Source organism: Lynx rufus, unplaced genomic scaffold (assembly GCF_022079265.1).
Source record: "Lynx rufus isolate CCGP_SWC_20201006 ecotype Redwood Valley unplaced genomic scaffold, mLynRuf1.p SCAF_18, whole genome shotgun sequence".
Taxonomy (NCBI): domain Eukaryota; kingdom Metazoa; phylum Chordata; class Mammalia; order Carnivora; family Felidae; genus Lynx; species Lynx rufus.
The window spans coordinates 21,744,804-21,757,782 of NW_025814832.1; the positions used below are offsets into that span (position 1 = coordinate 21,744,804).

The 12,979-nt window shown below is 42.6% G+C and overlaps 1 protein-coding gene across 2 annotated transcripts in view; it reads right to left on the minus strand.

The window, feature by feature from the left end:
• UTP18 (UTP18 small subunit processome component) overlaps positions 1-12,979 on the minus strand; it is a 42,584-nt gene that overhangs the window by 6,086 nt on the left and 23,519 nt on the right. For both annotated transcript variants that reach the window (XM_047081023.1, XM_047081022.1), the window contains exons 10-11: positions 12,237-12,360; positions 1,762-1,936 (exon numbers count right to left, since the gene is read on the minus strand). In XM_047081023.1, the coding sequence (XP_046936979.1) occupies positions 1,762-1,936; positions 12,237-12,360 (299 nt within the window). The remainder of the gene's footprint in view (positions 1-1,761; positions 1,937-12,236; positions 12,361-12,979) is intronic.

Genomic DNA, 12,979 nt, shown 5'->3' on the forward strand with positions numbered 1-12,979 from the left:
ACCATAAATGTTGCCATGATCACTGAAGCAAACTAGGCAGAACTAACTACTAGGCGTCTTGCAGAATATATTATGTCAACAGGAGATAGATCCCATGGTTTTCTAAAAACAATTTACTACCATTAAAATGATAAAAGGTTAATGTGTGCTAGTCCACCACTCCCATTAGAGGAGTGGGGATTTTAAAGCTGACTTGAATTAGAACCTTCTCATTTATCAAACAATTCATTCGACACAGAGGCAATAAAACACAGTGCTGTATTTTTTCACTCTTTTCCAACAGAATTCTTTCTTCCTTCCAAGAAAATCTTATGCAGAATGCCAATATACAGCACAGATCAGAGCAGAGCTGCTCTATGTGATACAGGCAGAGCTTGGCCTCCTCCTTGCCCCACTTGCCATCTCAAGTTCTGCACACGTTCTAGGGGTCAGAGGATTTCAGATGGAAAACCATTAAAGTTCTACAAAGAACGGAGAATCCAGAAGCACAGTTCTGCCCTTTACTAGCTGCTGACTTTGGGGGAGTTAATCCTCTGAGGACTGTTATTTGGCTCAACATTTTTGTGAGAAGTCTTTATAAATCTTTGGAAACTATACGCTATTACACTTGGTCGAAGCTTTGCTAAGTCAACAAGGTAAAAATAATAGTTTCTGTAAAGTGCTTATAATGCGATAGCATACACGTAACAACACAAGCCAGTGCTGCCATTCAAAGCTCTGTGCCATCTGTCTACCTGGGGCCTAGAGCAAATAACTGTGAAATGAATAAAGAAACTGGTTCTGCCTGAAGAGTAGGAAACTTCACAGAGATGCGATGACATTTAAAATGGGCTCTGAGGTGGGGCAGAAAAGAGTTAACACAGACCCGAGGCTGCTATCCTCAGGAAGGCATGCTCGCACGGACGGATCTTAGATCATGTCTGGGAACTTGACTGGTAAACAGTTTCCCTACACTGATGTGATATTTTCCCTAAATGATAAGGATGGCTCACCAGGCCTCAAGCATTTGTATAATGCGGTTTCTGCTCAACACCTGTCTTTCCTTCTGGGAGCCTAGAATCTGGGTACATGCTAGGCAGAGTGTAGCTATGTGATCAACCAGCAATAAAAACCTTGGGCATGAAGTCCCTAATGAGGGACTTCCCGGAAGAAAACACCAAACACATGTGGTCACAACTTGTCGGAGGAATTAAACATGTCGTGTGTGACTCCACTAAGAGAGGACTCTTGGAAGTCTGTGCCTGGCTTCCTCCAGACTGCCCCATGCACCGTTCCCTTGGCTGGTTTCGCTGTGTATCCTTTCCCCGTAATAACTCTTCACTGTGAATAAGACCATATACGGAGTTCTGGGAGTCCTAGTAAATCACCAAACCTGGAGAAGGTCCTGGGGACTCCTGGCACAGAGGCATATTCACAAGTAGTACTGAGCCCTTTAAATTGCAATCTTTTTACATAATTTATTTTCAAGCTCAGTTTACTTTCAAAATGTAAGAAAATCATGCTTTAAGAAGCAGAGATAAGGAAAGAAAACTGTAGAAACATGAAGAATTTGCCTTAAATACGTTCCTTAGTACAAATTTGGTGGCTACTGTGCATCATTTCTACAACCACACCCAAAAGCCACAATACTAGTAATGTCTACATCAAAAGAAGCTACTCTTTTTAAAATAACCCAACACTCCCCTTTCCTCCCATCCTTCCATGCCTTCAACTTACATTTTAAGATTATTAATAATGTTTTTAAAGGTAAAGACATATTACCAATCTGACTGCTTCTTTCATTTCTTCTGAAGCAACTGCCAAGATTTCTGTAGTAGGATTGAAGGTCAGAGAAGTAACGCCTGTAACCAAGTTCATTATAGCTTTTATCGGCTTTGGGTTTGTTTCTTGGAGACAAGAATCTTGATTGTATATGTTTACCACTCCACAATTAGAACTGCAAAGAGAAAAGGGAATAAGACAGATTAAAAAAACAAGCAGAAGGGCTTTCACAACCTAAATCAATACAGATTGAACCGCACAAACTGGTTTTTGCAGGAATCGTATGGTCTTGTGTTACAAAGGGACCAGGGCTGAAGAGTACATCCCAGGCAAAAACTAGACACATTCTACCAGTTCTACTGCAGTCTTCCTAAACTCTTGTTAAGTCTGACAGCTTTTCAACTACGAGCTAGAAAACCCAAGAAAGCACAGACTCTCCATTATTCATCCCTTCAATAAACACTCACTGAATGTCACCTTTAGGCCAGGCACCGGACTTAAGTGCAGAGGTGAACAAGAGAGACCAAGCCTGCCACTCCCACAGTGTGTATGGCCAACCTAACATGCGAAAAGTGTGCCTGAGAGCTGTCCTTCCCCTATTTAGAGGACCTCTTCTTTTTCCTTCTATCGTATTTGTGGGAACCGTCAAAATGGCCGAGTAGCAGCTGTAACAGCAGGTCTCTTCGTTCTACTCTCCCAGGAATATGTCCACTCTGAGTTTACAGAAATATTTACCAGCAACAAATTACACCCAATACTCATAAAAAGTAAATCCTGACGGGGTGCCTGGGTAGCTCAGTCGGTTGAGCGTCCAACTTCAGCTCAGGTCATGGTCTTGCAGTTTGTGAATTTGAGCCTCGTGTCGGGCTCTGTGCTAACAAACAGCTCAGAGCCTGGAGCCTGCTTCAGATTCTGTATCTCTCTCTCTCTCCCCCTCCCCTGCTCATGCTCTGCCTCTGTCTCTCAAAAATAAATAAATGTTAAAAAAAAAAATTATAAAAAAAGTAAATCCTGACAACCTTACCATTAACAGAATCATTTCACAGACAAGAACTTTTTTTTTTTAAGATTTTTTTTAAAAAAGTTTATTTATTTGCTTTGAGAGAGCAAGCGTGAGAGAGAACAAGAGCCGGGCAGGGGCAGAGAGAGAGGGGGAGAGAGAATCCCAGGCATGCTCCATACTGTCAGCGCAGAGCCTGACTCAGGGCTCAAACTCACGAACTGTAACATCATGACCTGAGCCGAAATCAAGAGCTGGACACTTGACCAACTGAGCCACCGAGGCACTCCGAGACAAGAACTTTCAGGAAAAGTTTTGACCTCAGTGTTCAGACTACCTCCTGCTATGGGCACCTCTTATAAGGAACAAGGATAAAGGACTTGCAATACGTACTTAATTCAAACTTTATCAGCAAATGCAACACAAACTCGAAAGATGCATTAAGTCACAAGAGTGACACATTAAGTCACAAGAGTGACACACACGCATTCCACGAAGTGTGTTCTAATTCCTACCAGACGTGCACCGGCTGCCTACACTGAACCAGATACGATGCATGAACAAGACCAATTCAGTTCACACACGTTCTGTAGCCTGAAACGACAGCCAACCACACAAACAGTATGGTAGTGCTTTCGAGTCTTCAAATTCCTTACATACACATTTTCTCACTCGATCCTAAGAACGCAAGAACGCTTTCGGTAGAGCTAACCGCGTGTAGTCCATACTAACCACTCAAGAGACACCACATACATCCTTGATTTAATTTTGTTATGGACTGAATATTTGTGCCCCACCAAAATTCCTATGATGAAACCTTATTTTATTAGGAGGTGGGGCCTGAGGGAGGCGATTAGGGCATGTCGGTGAAGCCCTCATGAATGGGATCAGGGCCCTCCTAAAAGAGACCCCAGAGGCTCTCTCCCTCTTTCCATGCGAGGACACAACAAGAAGTCGACAATCTGCAACCTGGGACAGGGTCTTCACCAGAACCCAGTGACAGTGGTACCCTGACCTTAGACTCCCCGTCGCCAGGAATAGAAGAAATAAATTTCTGCTACCTAGTCTATGGGGGTCTTTATAATGGCAACCCAAACTAAGACAAATTTCCTCTTCTCCTTATTTGTATTTTTGACTGGGATCAAAATGTCTATTCACTGTACTTATTTTACACCAAATCTCTTACCTTGCTGAAAACTAATTTACAGCTAAATCCACCTTAATTAAGGACAAAAAGTTATAATCCATACGGCTCTCTTCTAAATATCAACTTTAGATCAAATCTTACCATCATGAACATCAGAGGCTCCTTATACAATGCCTATTCATTCTTATTTGACTATTGCTTAAATTGATGGAACAAAACTGGCACACGTTAACCATTTTGATGTATGGAAACTTACTTATAGTGGTATTTCTGCTCAAAGACCATAACTAATTCTAATATGCCACTGAGAGTGGGTGGTATTTACTGAATGAGAACTGTGTGTCCAACAGTATGCAATACAGGAATACAGAATATCAAAAGGAATTTATCCCAGAAAAAAATATACGTGCATAAAATAGCCAGAAATACAAGAGGATATAACACAGTACACTAAGCTCTATATGTGACCCAGAACCTCGAAGAAAGGAAAAATCAGCATGAGGTGAAGCGGCAGCCAAATGAAGTTTTGGGGAAGACAAAGGACTTAGGCTGGGGAAGGCAGACATGAAGTGAAAAAACAAAACAGAACAGAACAGAACAAGGTATCACAGATAAGGAGGAGAACAGGAACAAACTAGCTTACTAGCTTACCCCCGAACTCGTAACTAAAGAAACAGACCTGATAATTATCCTTCCACCCACAACCATAGCTGACTGGCAAGTCACACACAACCATAGCAGAAGCAAGTTCCTGAATCCGGGACAGTAAACCCATTAGCAGATCAGCAACCACAGAGTCCTGGCCCACAAAAATCTCCATAAACAGGAATGGTGGCAATTAGCCAGATCAATGTTTGTCTTATGAATCAGGACTGGGATGGTGGTCGTGGTAGTGGTAGTTGGTGTCAAAGCTAAAAGACACAGAGAGGCGCCTGGGTGGCTCAGTTGGTTAAGCGTCTGACTTCGGCTCAGGTCATGGTCTCAAGGTTCATGAGTTCGAGCCCCACGTCAGGTTCTCTGCCGTCAGCACAGAGCCCGCTTCGGATCCTCTGTCCCTCTCTCTCTCTCTCTCTCTCTCTCTCTCTCTGCTTCTCCCCTGCTCTCTCTTAAAACTAAATAAACATTAAAGAAAAAAAAAGACATACAGAAAGGGCACACAGGGGCCACAAATAAATTAATATTATGAGCAAGAAGATATCGTAAGGTAGAACAGTAGTTATCAACCAGGAACAGTTCTGCCCCTGGAGGGACATTTGGCAATGTCTGGAGACAGTTTAATGGTCACAACTAGGGGGACACCTTAGCCAAGGATGTCCTACAGAACTTAAAGCAAACAGGTTGAACACAGAACTCAAATGCTCTCCTCTGTTGAATTCTCTAAGACTGAACTCTACCGATTTTAGTCTCATTCTCAGTTACCCTTCCTCCACGGACTCTTACCCCAAGGTTCTCTTTGCTACCTACCTCTAATGTCTCACTCACCTTATTTATGGCCACGGGCCACCCATCTCCTATCACGTCCAAATCAGCATCTTTATGCCACACCCCACTTCTACCTGCCTGTAGACATGAATGCACCTCTCCCAACACCACTCCTCCTTCTCCTCATACAATGACAAGTCCACTCTTCTGGCCACTCAGGCCTGCAGCCTGAGAGTGTCACTGCTTCTCTCCCACCCCAATTTTCTAAGCAGCTATGACAAACATCACAAACATCATTTCCTGTCTCTCCCATATTCCCGCTCCCACTGTCCCCAGTGATGGCCCCACCCAGGTTATGTCAATGACTTCAAGGCTCCCTGTACCTCTGCTGCCCCCCTAAAGGCTGTCATGGGAATTATCTACTTCAAACCCTAAAATTCAGATGTGACCACAATTCTCCTCTATGGAAAAACCCTTGGTGGTTGCTCTTTCCACTCAATATAATGTCCACACTCTTCGACACAGGGTAAAAGTTGTCCCCTTCCTGCTTTCCCTTGTGGCCTAAGCCCTCAGGAGTCATCCATCTGCACTCCACTCAGAATCCAAACCAGAACTTTCTCACCTCCACACCCTTCCTTTCTACTTCCTGCCGTGCCTTTCTCTGAACCCTACCTGGCCCTCAAGTGCTTAGCTGGAGTGCCAATACCTACAATGACACCTCTCCTGATGGCCCTTACAACAGCCCTCACCATTCCTTACAGTCTTTTATTTTTTGAGAAAAAGAGAGAGAGAGAGAAAGCATAAGTGAATAAGGGGCAGAGAGAGAGAGAGAGAGAGAGAGAGAAGCAGGGCTTGAGCTCACCCAATGTGGGACTCAAACTCATGAACCATGAGATCATGACCTGAGCCAAAGTCAGATGCTTAACAACTAAGCCTACCAAGCACCCGTATTCCTTACACTCTTAAGAAATACCATCTCAACTGCAGACCTCATGATGACTCATGATGTACATGGATACATGTGTCCCCACCATGGGACCACTAACTACCTCACAATCCCTAGCTAAATGGTAAATGTTTTTATAAGTGAGAAAACCAAGGCAGAAACACATCATCGAATAAAACAGATTTTCCTCACATTGTAAAACATCTATGGCTTGAAGATTCTCTAGATGAAGTAAAATGAAACCCACTTCATATGTTCAATGGGAATGTTAAAATAAAAGAACTATTAACTCCAGGCCCTAAAACCTAATGAATTTCATATTTTTCTGGAGTCCTGAATTATCCAGTATTTTTTAAATATAAAATCCAAATATCTGGGGACTGGCAGCGTGGAAAGAACAGTGAACTGGGAACCAGAGGAGCTGCGTTCCAGATCCAGCTCTACCAATAATCAGTTTAATGAGTAACAACCAATAAACAAAACTAAAATTACCCAACTCTTAGACCTCAGTTTCCTTACCGATCAAATGACTAGATTGGACTCGCACTGTCTACACCTTTCTGTGATGGTGGGAATGCTCTGTATCTGCACTGTCCTAGACGGAAGCCACTAGATGCACACAGCTCCTGAACACTTAAAATGTGGCTAGCGTCACAAAGGAACAAATTTTTATTTTAATTAATTTAAACTGAACTAGCCACATGTGGCTAGTGGCTACCATGATGGACATGCAGGATCAGACTACCATACAAAGATGAAAGAAAAACTTTTGTTTATTTAGCTTTAAGTTACAGAAGACCAGCTCCCACATTCTTCAAACCCAGAGAGGTTACTGAAATCACAAAAATCCTGAAGCAAGTCTTAAGCTAAGGGTTTAAAATCCAGATTTAAGTAGGAGAAATAGCAAGCCAAGGTCATTTAGAGACTTAAAGAGATAAAAGATAAAGCTATGTAAAAGCTGAAGCACCGAATGGTTGAAGCCGACTTTCCAAAGGGATTATATATTGGCACAAAAGGATTCATACACAAGACAAACTGGACTATAAATGTTCTTCTTGTGAGATTTCTTAATTAGCAGAACTCCTAGTAACTGTACCTTCATATATTTAAAAACATGAACACAGAGAGGTACACCTTTAAAAAAAGGCAGCAGCATGGTTAAGAGCTCAGGCTTTGTAGCCAGATGTGGGTTGTAATGTTGGCTCTACCACTTACTATTTGTGTGACCTTAACCAAGTAATTTAACTCACAGTACCTCGCCCTTCTCCACCTGTAAAGTGGCGACAGCAGGACCTATACTGTGAAGTAGAAAATAAGAAATAGTTTACGTATGAAAAATATATGTATACACACATAATATGTGTACAGTTAACATACACACGTGTATAATTACATATGGAAAACAACAATTCTTGGCACGTGGTAAATGCTGGGAAAACATTTGCAAGTAAGGGGCCCCTGGGGGGCTCAGTTGGTTAAGCATCTGACTCTTGATTTCATGAGGTCATGACCTCATGGTCTATGAGTTCGAGCCCCATGTTGGGCTGTGTGCTGATAGCACGGAGCCTGCTGGGGATTCTCTCTCTCTCCCTCTCCTGCTCGTGCTCGATCTTTTTATTCTAATTATTATTCAAAGTTTGAAATTATTTAAATGGGAACCATAATAAAAAGACAATTTTGTATATTTATAAGAAGTTGATGAAGAGTAGAATCAACAAATCTCTAATCACCTGATAGGACTTTGATCTGAAAATACAAAAGTACATATTTCTATAGCGTTCGCCTAAAATTCTCAAAATGCAAAGACCCCAAGGTGGTTTGTAGCTTGCACCCCAAGTAAAGGCAGGAGCCTAAGCTAGCGATCTGTGCCACAGCTGCAACAGGAGACATTGGCAATCTCCTCATGGTAAGCACAGAAAATAAAACAAAGGAGATTCTCCAAGTCACATTATGAGGTCATTTGAATTTGGTGAGGTCATAAGGGCCTCTGCACACAAAGGGCTGTCACACCTCTTTCCCATTCTTCAATATACAGTGCTTTGTACATAGTGGACGTTCGTATGTCTATTTCTTTTTTTTACTGATGGACTTCCAGACCAGCTAGGAAGTCACAGAACACTACTGCATTTACAGAAGATGCAGCAAAGGTATGATTTAACCACAGATTCCACCCAGTGGAGTGAGAGAGGCACTGCACCTGAAAAAGTAAGACCACAAGCCTCCAGACCCCACTCTGTCCATGTTTTCAGTGGTCTCTGACAGAACGCTTCAGAGCATCAGTCCCTGTCTATAGAATGAAGGACAGTCCAGAGATCTCCCAAGTACATTCTAACAATGATGTTGTGTGAATTAACATCAAATTTTCTAAAAGTATATAGCATTCCTTACAGGAACAGATGCCATAAAAAACAGTAATATAAGTGAAAAGAGATCTCTATTTACAGCATACTCAGCTTTCCTACTGCTCTGTCAGAGCAAAACTGCAAAGCAAAGAAAGCATCTACTTTCTGTCAGGACACTGAATGAGAAGAATTAACAGATACAAACAGATGAGTTTTTAGATCAAAGGAGTTAATTCCTAACAGCAGGAGCCAAGACAGAGGAGTTTCACACCAGTACTAGCAGGAGGAGGGAGAGGGCGGGAGAGGGCAGAGAGAGGAGAAGAGAGGCAGAGAGAGGGGAAGAAAGGGGAGGACAAAAGGAGAGAAAGGGAGCCAACACCTCACCAGTGGGGCTCTGCCTCTCCTGCCTCTGGCTTCTCCACCACCAGTAACTCTTCCCCAACCTCCCTAATAACTCCAGAAATTCTTCTAAGATTAAGGCCCTGCTTTACAAGTATAACAATAACAACCTAATTATGTTCTTGGACCAAGCACATCAGAGTTCCATTACACTGAGGGCAACTCAAATCAGTTTAAACTAGTATCAGATTTTTCCTATTTGGGTCCTTCAAAGGGCCCAATGAATAAAATAATAAAAGTGATTCAAAAAAGAGAGGCAAACTCTGGAGAACAGTATGGAGGTTCTTCAGAAAGTTAAAAAACAGAACTACCCTACGACCCAGCAATTGCACTACTAGGCATTTATCCACGGGATACAGGTGTGCTTTTTCGAAGGAGCACACGCACCACAATGTTTACAGCAGCATTATCAACAGTAGCCAAACTATGGACACAGCCCAAATGTCCATCAACTGATAAATGGATTAACAAGATGTGGTGTGGGGCACCTGGGTGGCTCAGCTGGCTAAGCATCCGACTTCGGCTTAAGGTCACAGGTCAGGTCATGATCTCACAGTTTGCAAGTTCAAGCCCTGCATCGGGCTCTCTGCTGTCAGTGCAGAGCCAGAGAGCCTGCTTCGGATCCTCTGTCCCTGTCTCTCTGCCCCTCCCCTGCGTGCTCACTCTCTCACTTGCTCTCTATATATAAAATAAAACATTAAATTAAAAAAATAGGTGTAGTGTATATACACGTATGTGTGTATATTCATATATATAATCAAGTATTACTCAGCCATTAAAAGGAATGAAATGTTGCCATTTGCAATGACGTGAATGGAGCTAGAGTGTATAACGCTAAGTGAAATAAGTCAATCAGGGAAAGACAAATACCGTATGATTTCACTCACGTGGAATTTAAGAAACAAAATAGATATGGGAGGGGGGAAAAGAGAGAGGGAAACAAACCATGAAGGAACTTTTTTTTTTTTTTTTGGAGAGAGAGACAGCAAATGGGGGGGGGGGGGCAGGGAGAGGGGGAGAGAGAGGATTCCAAGCAGGCTCCAGACTGCCAGCACAGAACCCGACACAGGCTCAAAATCATGAACTGTGAGATCATGACTTGAAACGAAATAAAGAGGGGCGCCTGGGTGGCGCAGTCGGTTAAGCGTCCGACTTCAGCCAGGTCACGATCTCGCGGTCCGTGAGTTCGAGCCCCGCGTCGGGCTCTGGGCTGATGGCTCAGAGCCTGGAGCCTGTTTCCGACTCTGTGTCTCCCTCTCTCTCTGCCCCTCCCCCGTTCATGCTCTGTCTCTCTCTGTCCCAAAAATAAATAAACGTTGAAAAAAAAAAAAATTAAAAAAAAAAAAAAAGAAACGAAATAAAGAGACGCTTAACTAAGCCACCCAGGTGCCCTAAACCATCACACTCTTAAAGACACAGAACAAACTGAGGGCTGATGGGGGGAGGTGGGTGGGGGATGGGCTAGACAGGTGATTGGCACTGAGGAGGGCACTTGTGATGAGCACTGGGCACTGTATGTAAGTGATCAATCACTGAATTCTACTCCTGAAACCAATGTTACACTGTACGCTGACTAGAATTTAGATAAAAAAAATTTTTTTTTTTAATTTTTTTTTTCAACGTTTATTTTTTTGGGGACAGAGAGAGACAGAGCATGAAAGGGGGAGGGGCAGAGAGAGAGGGAGACACAGAATCGGAAACAGGCTCCAGGCTCTGAGCCATCAGCCCAGAGCCTGACGCGGGGCTCGAACTCCTGGACCGCGAGATCGTGACCCGGCTGAAGTCGGACGCTTAACCGACTGCGCCACCCAGGCGCCCCTAGATAAAAATTTGAAAAGAAGAAAAAAAAAAAAAAAAGGCAAGGATCAGAAAAACACCAACTTCACAAATTTAAGTGAAGATCATTTCTGGGCAGTTCTGCTTAAAATTACTCAAAATTAGTATTTTGACAATGCTAGTCTTCGCTTTAAAGGAGCTTCATTCCCAGAAGTTGTGCTTGCCATGACTGCTGCCACAGTGCACAGTGCACACACTGCACAAATGCTGGGCTCACACTGAGACAGCCCTCCCTACAGGTGTCACAGGGGTGGTGACTAGGGAGAACACAGGACAGGGAGGGGCCTTCGTCTAGGCCTTTATTTCGGCTGGGTCTCCAAGCTCCACAGCCTGGTCCCACTTTCCCTTCCTCCAGGCCCCAAAGGTGACCAATTTTCAAATGGTGGTGGGCATGTTCCCCAATTTTAACCCTGAAGGGAATGAAGTGAAAAAAGAATGGGGAATATGCTGTGCTTCCAGATGGTAAGACCCGCTTCATCTCTCACTCAGGGAGGATTTGACTGAAGTGGTGTCCAGTCTAAGAAAGTCATAAAAATCCACTGTTGGAAGCTCTAAAGTTACAGGTGCTAATGAGTGGTTTGGTAGGTAAGATGATTTAGAAACACAGGTAAGATGTATCCAATGCCTCCTCCCACCATGCAGCTTTAGAATCAAGTAGGAGAATAGCATCATCTTTTCCCGAGTGTAATAACCATTTTTTTCCCAATGATAATACAATAGCATGCTCTAGGTAGTATTTTCGAGGGGTCTACAGTATTAACAAACAGTATTTCTAAGGAACATATATTTGCTTTATACCACTAGCCAGACAAAGAAAACTATGCCTTAAGGGGCGCCTGGGTGGCTCAGTAGCTTGAGCGTCTGACTTCAGCTCAGGTCATGTTCTCAGTTTGTGAGTTCAAGCCCCGCGTCAGGCTCTGTGCAGACAGCTCGGAGCCTGGAGCCTGCTTCGCATTCTTGTCTCCCTCTCTCTCTGCCCCTCCCCTGCTCACACGCTCTCTCTCAAAAATAAATAAAGATTAAACAAAAAATTAAAAAAAAAAAACTATGCCTTAAGTATCTTCAAATTTAACTTGTTCTGTATCTTTGTCAATGGCAAGAAAACTAAAACAGCAAGAAATCTTGATGTGATCAAATGAATATTTCAAATATAAGAAAAACTACAATGATATAAAGAAGTGCTATATTTCTTTGGTAAAGAGCCGGTAAACTACCATTACTAAACACTGCATTAAGAATGCAAAAAAAACTGGGTCTACTGATTTTCTATTACTGAACAGTTTATAAACAAAACCACTTAAGCATCACGCAGTATATTCAATTCTTTAATATTTTCTCATTAGTACAATGGGATTGAGGTTATAAGAACCTCTCTTTACCTACCCACAAGCCACATACTGTCCATTCCTAGATGTGGCAATGCTTAATCCATATAAACTGCCTTCATCAACGAATCTGTTAAGGCACTTTCTAGAGTTCACATCCCAAACATAAACTTCCCCATCGCCTGAAAGAAAGAGCCAAAAGGGTTTGGTTAATGTTGCTTTAAACTTGAAAGCCAAGTGAACTGACCATTCATTCTTAGCCACACTTTATTTTTTTTTATTTTTTTTAAATGTTTTTATTTATTTTTGAAGGAGAGACAGACAGAGCATGAGCAGGGGAGGAGCAGAGAGAGAGGGAGACGTAGAATTTGAAGCAGGCTCCAGGCTCTAAGCTGTCAGCACAGAGCCCAATGCGGGGCTCGAACTCATGAACTGTGAGATCATGACCTGAGCTGAAGTCAGACGCTTAACTGACTGAACCACCCAGGCGCCCCCTCTTAGCCCCACTTTAACAGTACAAGGGACTACAAACAAAAACTCCCTATAAATGTCCTAGGTCTAGAAAACTGGCCTAAAAGGATTCCTTGTATACATTTGTACATGTAGAAAATGCATTCTCAAATAGCCATTAATAAACAGTATCTTTAAGTTTAGAGTGAAAACCACAAACTCTTGGCTTGAGTTGAGCTTTCAGACAGAACTTCTACATTTCACTCAGATGAGTTATTAGAGCAAAAAACTTAAAATAACAAAAAACAAAATACTTATCATCATAAGTTCCAATATCCATCAATAGGCAGA